Source organism: Gadus morhua, chromosome 2, assembly GCF_902167405.1.
Source record: "Gadus morhua chromosome 2, gadMor3.0, whole genome shotgun sequence".
Taxonomy (NCBI): Eukaryota; Metazoa; Chordata; class Actinopteri; order Gadiformes; family Gadidae; genus Gadus; species Gadus morhua.
The window spans coordinates 3,571,841-3,585,479 of NC_044049.1; the positions used below are offsets into that span (position 1 = coordinate 3,571,841).

Consider the following 13,639-nt stretch of genomic DNA (forward strand, 5'->3'; position numbering starts at 1 on the left):
AAAATAATCGTGCTTGTGATTTTGATTTTTCTTCTTCCTGAGCGAGACTAGGTTCGACGCAATAACAAACCAGCGTGAGAGCGAAAGGTAAAGAAAGAAGTTGCGTTTCTCTGTAGGGATCCTTTTCATAATGTCAGAATATAATCTGAGCACATACAAGCACTTTTAGGGGAAGTGCGTTGGGAGTGGTGAAACTGCCCCAAAGGATTACCTTGCAGCCGTTTTCATGCATCACGACTGCAATGATGTCGCTCTACACTGGTCCAATCTCAAAAGATGGTTAGTCAATTAGATCGAGATGTTCCTCAAACAGAGCCCAGGGTGACCAATCCCACCGGCTTCCTTTAAGGTAGGTACCGTGTAGACACAACCAAGGGGAACATCTCAGCCTTTCGAAGCCTACACCAGCCCACCGGGGGACTGGATGGGAGAGGAGGGGGTCTCGGTAGGGGGGGGGGGGGGGAGACTGGATGGGAGGGTCTCGGTGGGGGGGGGGGGGGGGGTGCTTACCGACGGCACAGAGCCCATGTTCATCTGAGGGTGGTTCATCGGGGAGGCGGCGCGCGGCCCTATGGGCGCCTGGGCCATCTGCACATTCTGCGCCATCGCCATGGGGTTGAACTGATTCATCCCTGGGGGGGCCGGGACAGAGGAGAAGAGAGGTGGTTAGACAGGGGAGGAGGAGCATGCGCACACACACACACACACACACACACACACACACACACACACACACACACACACACACACACACACACACACACACACACACACACACACACACACACACACACACACACACACACCCACCCACCCTTATTGGCGTCTGTTTACTATACTTGGAGGCGTTGTAATTGAATATCGCTACACGCCGCTGAGTGTTTTTATTCAGTTAGCAGCCGGGGCTGAGGGACAACACGTGAGGGTTCACAGGTTTAGGGAGAACAAGAGCCTCCCTTTATTGCGGTACAGGCATCTTCACTGTCCAAACGACATGTTACCGTGTGGATTAAGTTAGAGAGCTGCCTCGCCTATAACCAGCTAAATGTGTTTAACAAGTTGCACAAATTAGGTTCAACGATCAATTGCGTTGTCGGTTACGGTAGAAACCACACCTGAAAACACACTCCTGAAACCCTGATACTATATGGAGTCTCTTCCTATGGAGTTGGATCAGTCATTGTTTGTTCTTTCTATTTATATACTTGCCAGCGCCTTGCCGTATCAAGACGGGTATCCATCGATACACTGACAACCACCCAATCTCGAGTGTTTTCCCTTGAATAAAATCGTTATAGAGAGGGCTAAAGCGGAGTTGAAGAGTGTGGTGGTGGTGGTGGTGGTGGTGGTGGTGGTGGTGGTGGTGGTGGTGTCGGCGGAGCATGCATACCTTGAGAGCCCTGCATTCGGTTCAAGAGCTGATTTGGCACATTGGGCATAGGCACGGGTCCATCTGCAGGAGGGACAGCACAGTGTTTACAAGCAACCACGCGACTGCATCAGCGCTCTCTGGACGCTCGTCTCGCCCGTCCTGGTTCACTCGATGCCCGTAACGGACCGTTCCAGGTGGGGTTACCGCCAGGAGAGCCCCCGGGGAGAGGGGAGTGGGGAGAGGAGTCCTGTTGGCTCTACACTGGACTTTAGATCGCCCGCGATTTCACTTGACTTCATCTGCTTTCTGCATCGTTGTAGTTTATCGGTACACGCGTTTTAATTAGGACTTTACCTGCGTTCTCCATTTGTGTTGTTTATGGGTACACACGATTTAATTAGGACTTAACATGCGTTCTACATCGTTGTTGTTTATCGGTACACATGTTTTAATGAGGCGGTGTTTGACTGCGGTGGTCTGAGCTTCTACATTAGGTCAGCACTTCTTCTATACTATCCGTTCATTGCTTGTCCCACACCAGCCCCTACATGCTGAGTTTGGCCACAACAGACATCAAAGACGAAGGATTTTTCTACACAGAGGTCGGCAGCAGAACAAATTCAATAAATGAATAAATAAAAATGGACTGACGCCACTCACTGGGGGGTCTGACGGCCTGACCGGGGCCCATGGCGTTGGGCTGGCCCATGCCAGGGCCCACCATGGCGGGCTGCTTCTGGAGCCGCGAGCGCCGTTTCTCCTCCAGCTCCTTCTGGATCTTGTAGATCTTCTCCGCCAGGAAGTGGTAGTACTCGTCCTGCGAGAGGGAGGGAGGGAGGGAGGCACACGTCACGTTCACGTTCTCACGCAGACGCCTGACTTCATCCCATGCAAAGTGAACTGAGGGGGCTGCCTTTATGTATGCCGAGTGCGTGGATGAAGTGTGTCAGGGTCTGGGTCTGACTATTGTCAAATTAGCAGTCGACTATAACTTGTGTGCTTTCCCTCCTTCTAATCATCATTCCGTCGTTTTCCGCGTGTTGCGTTGCCTGCGACTGGATGCCTGGACCCTCTTTAGGGTGAACCGGCAAGAACCCCATCACCATGGACATTACTTTTATAATCCAAATTATAAAAAAATGTTTATCCCTATGTTCGGCAATTATGGCACCCATTGCACTCCTGAACATCCCTGGAAGGAGGGATCCCCCACTCTGCATTCCTTCTCTAGATTCCGTCCTTGCTCGTTGTTTCCTGCCAAATGGGGGGCTAGGGTCAGGGGGGAGTGTCATAGGTGTATGGCCCGTGAAGCCGTTTGATACTGTACCTGTGGTTAAAGGCTATACAAATGAAATGAAAGTGCATGACCCAGCTCGACTCATGCGCGCTCTCATATGAACAGCGAGGCGTTAAGGCTTAGTTATGGTTCCACGTTGACGCAACGTCAGGGGGTTTACGGACCCATTTCGGGGGGGGCGACCTAACGGGCGCCTCCCAAATACTGTAACGTTGCGTCGACGCGACGCAGCAGCAAGGGCTGCGATTGGTCGGCTAACGTAAACCCGACGCGGGACTAAAAACAGCTTCAAGACCGCGTCAAAGCGTCTGTGTGGTCATCTCGTTGCGTCGACGTGGAGCCACGACGAAGCCTTCAGCCCAGCGGGGCTGCGATGGACGTGAGGCGGTTGGAGGCTCACCCTGCTGTTGGCCGACTCGTACATGTCCCCCTCCACCTTGCGGGCGTAGGCCACCAGGTTCTCCATCCTTCGGTCCTTCAGTGCGGCCGGGTCCGGGGTCGGGAATATGGCTTGTACTCTGTGAGGGGGGAACGGGACGGGACGGGGGGGTTACTACTGGACCGGAAACATCTGGCTGATGACTCTTGACATGAATGAGTGAGTGCGAGAGTGAGTGTGAGAGTGCGAGGGCATGTGTGTTTGTGTGCGTGTCTGTGATTGGGTGAGTAAGTGAGAGAGAGAAAGCGAAAGCGTTTGTGTGATCGAGCGAGTGAGTGAGAGAGCGCAAGTCTGTGTGCGTGTGTGTATGTGAGTGAGCGTGAGACAGCGTGTGTGTGAGTGAAAGAGCGCGAGTTTGAGAGCGTGTGTGTGAGTGTGAGACCGTGTGCGCGAGTCAGTGAGCGAGTGAGTAACTGCGAGAGCGCGTGCGAGAGTGCACGAGCATGGGTTCGTGGCAGGGCTGCTGGGAACTCACAGCTTGTGCACCAGGTGAGTGCGCAGGTCCTGAGTGACGTGCTCGTGCCAGGACTTCCTGACCCCCGACGCGGAGAGGGGGCTGGCGGCCGGCAGCTTGCCCATGCTGCCCCCCACCAGCGAGCCGTCTGCCAGCAGCTGACTAGAGGGGGAGAGGGAGAGAGGGGGGGCACGGGGCAGTTAGGAATGACCCCGAGCACACCGATAAGATCATACACGTGTTCAGGGGGGTGGCTTCATCCCGTGGGGGGGGGGGGGGGGGGTAGTGAAGTCGGACTCACTTGTTCAGCGAGGAGGGCAGAGAGGGGTCCGAGTGCATCTGGTCTGACGAGGGAAGGCCCATGCCCACTGGCATGTGGCTGGAGCCTGAGACACGCACGTCAGAGAGCGGGTTAACACACTGGCTGGTGCCACACACATATACACACACACACGCCAGATAGCAGGTTGTTGGTGGCTCTGGATGAGTCAACCGGGTAACAAACCCTAACCAATACGACATCCTATCCTCCCCAATGTGCTCATGGTCTGCATTGAACATGGAGTGAAACCAGTTTCATTTGAAGAATGAAAACAGCTTTCAGTAGAAATGGCATGATTCAATTTAACCATTTGAAATCGTTCAGGATTCAGTTTTGGATATTTCTACACACATCCCAAACATCTCAGTCCGGTATCAAGACAAGCCCAATAACATACATCCACAGTAGGGCTGCTCGATTATGGGAAAAATCATAATCATGATTATTTTGGTCAATATTGAAATCCCGATTATTTTTTGTTCGAAAACACGTTGGTTTATTTAGCATGTCTCTCTCAGAAAAAACTTTGTAACTGAGAACTTTGAAATTTCGCCTTAATAAAAATACACAAAATGGTCAAAAAGAAAATGTTCCAATCAAAAATAATACAGATATGTATCCAGCTGTTCTGCCCTTTCTATAAAAAAATAAAGATTGTTAATTTTGTGATCGTTTGACGCCAAGATCGCGATGAAAACTCGATTATTCACCCAGCCCTAATCCACAGCATTAAACATATCAAAACAGACTAATTTCTAGTTTGCAGATTGCATCCATCCACCAGCTGGGCCCAGACCCCATCAGCCCCCGACCCAGTACCAGTACCCGTACCCAGACTGCTGATGCTCCGCAGCGCCGGGTGGCCCTGGGGGCTGGCCTGGCCCGGGATCTGGGTCTGGCCGGGCGACTGGTTCCCGTAGGGCAGGCCCAGGGCGGCGTAGGCCCTCTGCATGGAGCTGGGGTCGATGTGGCCCGCCGTGTTGTTGATGGCGGGGTTGGTGCTGGGCTGGCTGACCCCTACCGAGCCCAGCGAGCTGGCGAGACCGGCGCCGGAGGAGCTCAGCATGGCTGGAGGGGGGGGGGGGGACGACAGAGGGTAGGACGGTTAGGGGGGGGAGGGGTACTGATCGGGAGGCATTACTGGAGAAGTAGAACTATGATTCAGGAGCCGGCTAGAAATTAGGAAGACCGAAGACAAATGCTGTTCAATATTTGCAAAGCTTATTCTGGAAATATATACAAAGTTAATTATTTGGGCCGCCTACACACCGATAAAATATAAAATACATCATATGTAATTTAATTTATTGGTTCATTCCACTCACATTTTATAGCGATAAAATATTAAAATTATTATATATTACTGTATGTTTTATATATTAAACAAAAAAGTAAAAGTACAGTATGAACTTTGACCATCAGTAAAAACAATTAAAGTTGTCAACTGTTGCGTCATTCCCTGAATAAAAAGTAAGCCGCGGCCCTCCTGTGTGCGATGCTCCCGTAGCTCCAGCTGCTCTGGGAACAGCCAGGGTTAAGATCTCAGCGCCGCTTCCCTGTGGTCCGCAGCGCTGACACGGAGCACGCTGCCTCTGTGGGGTATTTAAACCCGTCACAGGGGCCCTCGTCCAATCAGAGCGCCGGCCCCGCCCCCACTGAGAGGGGAGCCACCGAGCTCCTCCCCTGGGTGTCAGATTACGAGCCTGGCTTACGCTGCACGAGAGGGAGTGTGGAGGCCATCGTGGTGCGCACTGAGACGGCTCTTCAGCGGGCAGGCATTAGGGGCGGAATCAGTGCTTCCGAATGCATGCAATAATTATAAGAGAATATTTGCTAAATATTAATAATATATTAATAATAAAATATTTTATATTGTATTCTTATAATAGTTTATTCATGAGGAATCAAACTTAATATTCAATCGTTTCACCTGTACTCCATAATTGACTGTTTGCATACCCAAAAGCTCCACGATAACTGTACCTTCCCCCCCCCCCCCCACCCCCTCACCCTAAACCAGGGCTTCCCAGAGGGAACACAGATTTGCCTCTCACGGCTCAGCCACCGCGACACCTCCACAGCCCTGAACCTGTGGAGGGCGGACGGGATTTAGCGGCCGGCTCTCCTCTAGAGAACCTCTACGGCCAAGCCCCTCTGAAGGAATCCGCTCCCGCAGCCAGGTGAGCCGGCACAGAGCTGCGATGACCTCAGCCTCCTACAGGGGGCAGCGCCTCACACCGGAGCATCAACCCGAGTGAGTCTGCGCTCTCAGCTTGCTGCCGGATTCAACAGTTGTCTTATTTCTGCCGGATGCGCCACAGAACCGGAATAATAATGAACACGACGCGAATACGACTAAGTGCCTTTCTTTTTTTTTTGCATTCAAGCAAATTATAAATGATCGCTTTGGGGTGACATCTGTGTTGTTATTATAATTGTTTTAAATATATATCTCGACCTGCGGAGGCGATTAAGGGGAGGATGTACACGGAAAAGGGGGAGCAGGTGTGGGTAATCTGCACGGCCGAGTGGTCTCGCTGGTTATCTCTGCGCTGAAGCCCGGAGTACTATCAGGCTGAGTGGGAGTCAATAACAAGCGCTCTCTCTGTGCCATGCAGATAATTCAGTAACATTCAGGAGCAGAGCGGACTCCGTTCACGAGAGGCGGCCAACGCCGCTGCTATTGCTGATGATGATGAGTAGGGAGGCAGGGGTGGAGAGGGCTGAGTGGGTGAGGTAGGTGGAGAGGGGGGAGGCGGGGGGGGGGGGGGGAGAGGGCTGAGTGGGAGAGGCTGAGGGCCTTACGTTGCTGGTTCCTCTTGTCACTGGCGTTCTTCAGCGGCAGGCAGACAGGACAGTCGTGCCGTGTGCAGTTCTTCCAGTGGGAGATGATCTGCCTGGACGACGCACAGTGAGCCACTGCACAGAGGGGGAGAGCAGAGGGAGAATGAGACGTCGAGAAGAGGAGACCGGCCAAGTGTTTTACTCCTCGCTGGTTAGGAAGACGCAACGGGACAATCCCGTTCTCTGATTTTGTACTTAAAAGAGAGGTGAACCCTAAAAACAATCTATTAATTTTTTTGCTGTCTCGTCAACATAGTAATAAAATATATGTGAACGTAATTTTGTCATGTAACTACAATACATTGAGAATTATGATTAAAAAAGCCGTCAAATCCTATGTTTTTGCCAACCAGTTTGTTCACGTTCTACTCTGCTCCGAACCCAAGTCGAGATCTTTTCGTTATGAATGGAAAGTGTGGGAGTATGTCGATCTGAAATCAAAACCAACCCCCCCCCCCCCCCCTCCCCATCGAGCACCCCTACACCGCCGCCCAGAGGAGGAGAGACTCACCCTGGCACAACTTGCCGGTCTGGCAGTGGGTCATGTGGTTGAGGACGTTCTTCATGGTGCGGCAGTGGGGGAGGGTACAGGCCCTCACCTCCCCGTTGGCCTGCTCACGTCGCTGGCACTTGTGCGCGTGCAGAAGCAGGACCAGCTGCTGCTGGATCAGCTTGCGCTTCTCCGGGTCCGCCGTGGGCCCTGTCGCCACGCCGCCTGCCCCCGGGACCATGCCCACCTGCTGCTGCATCTGGGTCCGCGAAGCGCACACACACACGCACACACACACACACACACACACACACACACACACACACACACACACACACACACACACACACACACACACACACACACACACACACACACACACACACACACACACACACACACACACACACACACACGTTTAGTGAATTTAGTGTGGGCCCCTTCCGAGCGGTCACTTTGCGGCGAATCGAAACGCTCGTCACTGAAGGCGATCAATTATGCGTCAGTGTGATTTTACAAGGTGGCGTTGATTCGCTGAGGGGAACCATTACAGACAGGGACACCGGGCACAGTCTTCTGGTTTTAAAGCGACGCTGGCTCTAACAGTAGCTCCTTTATCCAGTTAAAAATTAATGCAAGCAAGTTAAATGAAAACTCTCAAGTAAAAAAAAAAAAAAAAAAAGGAAAAATAATCCAGACGACGGTTCAAGGTTAAGATCGTTCTACGGCTGGGTGTGCCTTGTTGCGGAGATTCTTTCGTATATTTCTTGAATGCAGAAATAACATAAAAGTAAATAGCATTCCTCTTTCATAGAGTGTGGTACTTAACCTGTGTGAAATGATCCAGGGCTTTTATAATGGAGTATAATTATTGCTGTGGGGTGGGAAGTAGACTGTATCTTAGTAAGATGGACAGGTTGTAATCATGTCTGCCACAGGCAGGACATTCAATTCAATTCTGTCGTGAAATTTTATATCGTTAAATCTGTCGAGTTCAGAATGAGAAACTTTTAGTGGTGCTTAAACAAAAGTGACGCGTTAATCAAACCTTCAATGTATATCATGGTTAAGTAGTGTGATGAAATTAATTTACATGAATTATCATTTATATACTGTGTCACAATTATGTTTGAATTCCCACAGGTGGTTTTAGAGGCAAGTACTGTCTAACATAATCCTTGTTCGACCATCCTGATCTTGCAAGTTTACATCACGTTTCTCTCTGTAGATCAGTGTTGATCCTATTGGAAACCTTATCCTGGCAAATGTTCTTATTGTAAGTTGCATTGGATAAAAGCGTCTGCTAAATGCCATAAATGTAAATGTAAATGAAAGCTTTAAAAATGTAAGAAATGATCAGACCAATCAACACTAAGGGGAAGAGTTTCAGTTCACACCAAGCAAGCTGCTGACAAGGATTCTGTCAAAGTAAAAGTACAACGTTGGCAACCTAGGCCTAAAAAAAAAAAAAGTTTGGTTGCTGTTGGTTGTCAGTTGAGGTCATGGGTAGGTAGGGAATTTATTTTATTTTTTTATTTTATTTTTTCCAGCGGCAGCGAATGATAGGTAGGTTTTTTTAATTTAAAAACGAGAAAATTCGCTCATCCTTGTACAGAATGAAGAAGTGCTTCATTTTTATTTATTTTTTTATTTATTTTTTTATAAAGCTCTTATAATAATTTGGGTCGCACATAAATTGACAGGGTCGGTCGGAAACCGGAACCAAACAATTTTTTTTTTTAGGCCCTAGGAAAGTTTAGCAGACTAATCAAAAATTATATCAAAACTACTTAATCTAAACTACACTGAATAATGATGAAAATATATCAATATACTTGCAACCGGATTTGGCAAGAGCCCAGCGAGCAAGAGCATCCCTATGACTGGCTGGAGCATTTCGAAAAACATATGGCCACGCCCATATTTGGAAATCAATAACAACAATAATAATAATAATAATAATAACGACTCTGCTAACGCCGCGTTCACATTGCACACGTCCATCGACGGATGACAGAGGTATGGGGGCTTTTTGACATACCCATGTATTTTGCTTGGTCGTATTACAAAGGCGATTTCATTGGACTGTATTTGCGTATATTTGCGTTCTGATTGGCCGACGCATCCGTCGATGCCTGAAAAGTTGAAAATATCTCTGAGCTGAGAGAACGGAAGAACTTTTCGAGAGGGCCCCAATCAAGGTCAATGGGTTCCGTCAACGGACGGATGCAGTGTGAACTAGGGCTGCTCGATTATGGGAAGAATCATTATCACGATTAGTTAGGTCAATATTGAAATCACGATTATGCAAACAATTATTTTTGAGGTTGAAAACATGATGTATTTATTCAGCGTGTCTTTCCCAAAAAAAAAACGATGTAACTGAGAACTTTGAAATTTTGCCTTAAAAAAATACACAAAATGGTCAAAAAAGAAAATGTTTCGATCTAAAATAACATCCAGATGTATCCAGCTGTTCTGCCTTTTCTATAAAACATTAAATATCAAAATAATCTAAAAAATAGATTATGTTAATTCTTTGATCGTTTGACGCTAAAATCGAAATCGCGATCAACATTCGATTAATCGCTCAGCCCTAGTGTGAACACGGCGAAAGGCAAGAGTTAATCGTGGATATCAGCACGGTTTCCCAACGCTAGTAGTTGACCGTAACATGTGGCGCGGGCGGGGGGGGGTCCTCACCAGGTTGGGCACACTGCCCGGCCCCTGCAGGCTGTTGGGGAGGGCCGCTTTGTTCTGGAGCTGCTGGGCGTTGAGGCCCCCAGGGCCCATCTGCTGCACCCCGACCTGGCCGTACTGCTGGCCGAACGGGGGCCCCGCCATCCCCATCTGAGCAGGGAGGAACGGCAACACGGGGGTGAGGCAGGTCCATGGAGCAACAGGTGCAGTGGTTAGATTAAGCTTGGTTAGATTAAGCTTGGTTAGATTAAGCTTGGTTAGCACACACACACACACACACACACACACACACACACACACACACACACACACACACACACACACACACACACACACACACACACACACACACACACACACACACACACACACACACACACACACACACGTTTATTCAATGTCGTTCCAATACCGCTCAAGTACCATCAGAACCATCTAGAACCGTAGTACCCAAACTTTTAGTGGTCATGTCACCCCTGTGAGAGTTACAGAGTTTCCCCAAGCATCATGGACAAATTCTGCTGCATAAACAAAAAAGTGAACATGCACATACATACATACATGCAGAACACATAAATAAACCTTCAAAAATATTCATAGATACATCAGTTCTCAACTCACTCAAGGGGAGTAAACTCCTCGGTTGTCATGGCAACGTTTATCAACAACCAAGAGTGAACAGTTTGGATCTCTTAGTGCCTGAGTATCCCGTCATGGCTAAGTGGAAGCGGAGTGTTGTTACTGGGCTGCCTGAATTATCTTTGGTACTGAGACTGTAGTCACCCACATGACAGTGTGGGGAGGTAGCTCACCCATTAATCTCGAGTACCCCCCGGATCAATCGGTTTGACACGTGTTGCCTGAACTAATGCATGAACCTGAATGAACCTGGACGAAGGTTAAGCGGTGGCCAAATACACACAAGGCACGCCAGTGAGTTTGTGCACTTTAACGCAATACACCTATTAATTATTTATAGCAGTTTTACAACTTTTTCGGACAAATTGTGTTGCAGGAGCCGGGCTAAGTGGGTAATTGGCCAACACAAACTCGGCTAACCGAGGCAGACGGTAAAAAGAAAACTGCCTGCAAAGGTTTCAAATCAACACTGCAAACTGGCCACTGTAGAAATGTATTCAAATCCACTTCTGAATGCTTCATCCACCATAGTGAATGGGATTTTGAGTCTTAGTGATTGTGATTTCGTGAGCTGATGAAAAGTGATTTTGTGCAGTAGCGAATCACTTTGTGCAGTTGCAAATGAGATTGTGTCATAGTGATTGTGATTTATGCCGCTTTTCCAGCGCACATGTAGCTCGACTCGACTCGACACGGTAGCAGCACGGGTCGTTTTCCACCGCAAATAGTACCTCCTGGACGTGGGCGGGGTCGGCTGCGCGAAAGGGCCGTGACGTATTTTTGTACGCGACGCAAACAACACCTACGCAACCCACACTTGGACAGAACTCGCATAACAACAATGGATGACATCGATACGATGGTATTCGTGTTCGTATTATTAGCTGGCATGTTGAAGAAGTTGAAGAAGTGGAATATGTTGGCTGCGGCGCTGCTATGGCTGTTACCAGCATGGTTGCCATGTCGCTCTCGTGACTTCGTCACACTCTCTGGCCAATCAGTGGCCGGCCGTCTGCCGACGTCACCTTTTAGCATCGGCTCAGCTCGCTTGGAACCTAGAGCGAGGCGGTACTAAAAAAAGCAGCCACTTCAGGTACCAGATACCATGTTTTCGCGGTGGAAACGCCAAAAGTACGAGCTGAGTCGAGTCGAGCTGGTACCATGCAGTGGAAAAGCGGCATTAGTGTTGTAGTGATTTAGATTTTGTGCCGTAGTGAATGTGCCCCCCGTTTGCTTCTGTTTTCACTCAGTGAACAGGTGCCTTGACCAACCCCTCCTTAAAAGGGGAAGTGACTTTGCCGTGAATTTCATGACTTTCAGCTTCCACTGAAATCCTAGTCAAGAAGATCCGCCTTCCCCTCCCCCAAAAAAGATAGGAATTTAAATTGAATAGATAAATAGAGTAACAAAATTGCATGATATTTTGATCCAAATATTCAAAAAAGTGTTGAGTCGAGGAGGATGAGATTTGTGCACGATAAAAAAAATTAAAAGGTTTAGTTTAAAAGTGGTCCTGCTAAAAAACGGTAGCGTCGCCCCGACCATAGAACTACGGCTTCATCCGCGGAGGGGGAAGTCGAGGCTAATAATAAACCCCCTTCTACCCGTGGTTCCCAACGCACCGCTGTCTACTGCCTGCACCTAGGTTCAGGCAGCAGCCTGGGCTCCTCCGCTGGATAGGGACCCGAGAGAGAGAGCGAGAGAGAGGGAGAGGGAGAGGAGAGAAGAGGGAGAAAGAGAGCGACAGCAACAGAGAGAAGAGAAAGAGGAAGAAGAAAGAAGAAAGAGAAAGGGAGTCCGAGTGAGAGAGGGAGTGAGTCCGAGTGAGTGAGTGAGTGAGTCCGAGTGAGTGAGTGAGTGAGTGAGTGAGTGAGTGAGTGAGTGAGTGAGTGAGTGAGTGAGTGAACCCCCTGCCTCGGCAAGGAGAAAAGCAGCACGCTCAACAGCTGAGCTGAGCTGAGCAAGGGGGAACGCGCACGGTCGATGACTACGCACTCAGCACAAGCTCACACACACCTCCCGAGGCACGTCTCTTATCAGCGTGGATTACACACACACACACACACACACACACACACACACACACACACACACACACACACACACACACACACACACACACACACACACACACACACACACACACACACACACACACACACACACAGTCCCCCTCCTGCTGGGACGAGGCACCGACGGCTCAGTGTTTGCGGCCTAGCGGACGGCGTGTTCACACTGCATCGCAGCGATAAGTGTTGTCCCACCCCTGCTCCCGATGGCTCTGCCGAGCGCCTCTCAAAGGATCCACACCCCACGAGACACCCTGCCTACCCCTCAAACACACCCACCCACCACCGGCGGCAGCACCAGCAACAGAAACCAGCTCCCCTGGACATGTTGACCCAGAGGGTCATTAGGCCAGCCCCGAACCTCCAGGGAGGACAATGTCAGAGACAGAGCCGGGGTGAACCCTCAGTGTCCCAGGGGGGGGGGAAGAACAAGCGAGGTGGAAGAGCCTCGAAGAACCGTCACTTTGAGATCAATAGCATCATTACCTCTGAGAAGCCTTGGGAGACTTTCAGACAGGACGGTTGTTTCGGTAAAGGCTATGCTCTCTCGTTACAGTGGCATGGCCAGGGAAAAAAGCGCGGACACAACTTTTAATGTCTGGACGAGTCAAGTGTCCCAAACTTGAGTGACAAGGTATAATCACTATAAATTGTAAATCACTCTAAAAATCAAGGGCCATGTTAAGGCAATCCATTTTGCTTAAACTGTACTGAGTCATAAATGAAGGCACAGTGGTCATAAATCAGACACGGCAAGCATGGGCCAAACTAGTATTTTTTACCTGCCAGAGTGGAAAAATCAAACGGCCAAGCAATTATTTTATTATGTAACCCTGAATTATTCCACCTGCCAAATGGGCAAATCAATCTGCCATTGGCTGGTGGCTGGTGTTCATTTTGAATCCTGCCTGCAAGGGTTCCCTAGCGGCGCTCAGAGCAGACTCCTAGACTAACTTCGGCCTGATGCCCGGAGTGATGAGCGGGAGCTGGAGCACTAGCAGTGAGTGGAGTTC

The 13,639-nt window shown here is 49.4% G+C and overlaps 1 protein-coding gene across 4 annotated transcripts in view; it reads right to left on the reverse strand.

Moving 5' to 3' along the window:
* crebbpb (CREB binding lysine acetyltransferase b) overlaps window positions 1-13,639 on the reverse strand; it is a 41,569-nt gene that overhangs the window by 18,942 nt on the left and 8,988 nt on the right. For all 4 annotated transcript variants that reach the window (XM_030376635.1, XM_030376661.1, XM_030376652.1 and 1 more), the window contains exons 3-12: window positions 9,922-10,068; window positions 7,240-7,477; window positions 6,690-6,803; window positions 4,716-4,952; window positions 3,864-3,948; window positions 3,584-3,724; window positions 3,070-3,187; window positions 2,033-2,189; window positions 1,391-1,453; window positions 511-632 (exon numbers count right to left, since the gene is read on the reverse strand). In XM_030376635.1, coding sequence (XP_030232495.1) covers window positions 511-632; window positions 1,391-1,453; window positions 2,033-2,189; window positions 3,070-3,187; window positions 3,584-3,724; window positions 3,864-3,948; window positions 4,716-4,952; window positions 6,690-6,803; window positions 7,240-7,477; window positions 9,922-10,068 — 1,422 coding nt within the window. The remainder of the gene's footprint in view (window positions 1-510; window positions 633-1,390; window positions 1,454-2,032; window positions 2,190-3,069; window positions 3,188-3,583; window positions 3,725-3,863; window positions 3,949-4,715; window positions 4,953-6,689; window positions 6,804-7,239; window positions 7,478-9,921; window positions 10,069-13,639) is intronic.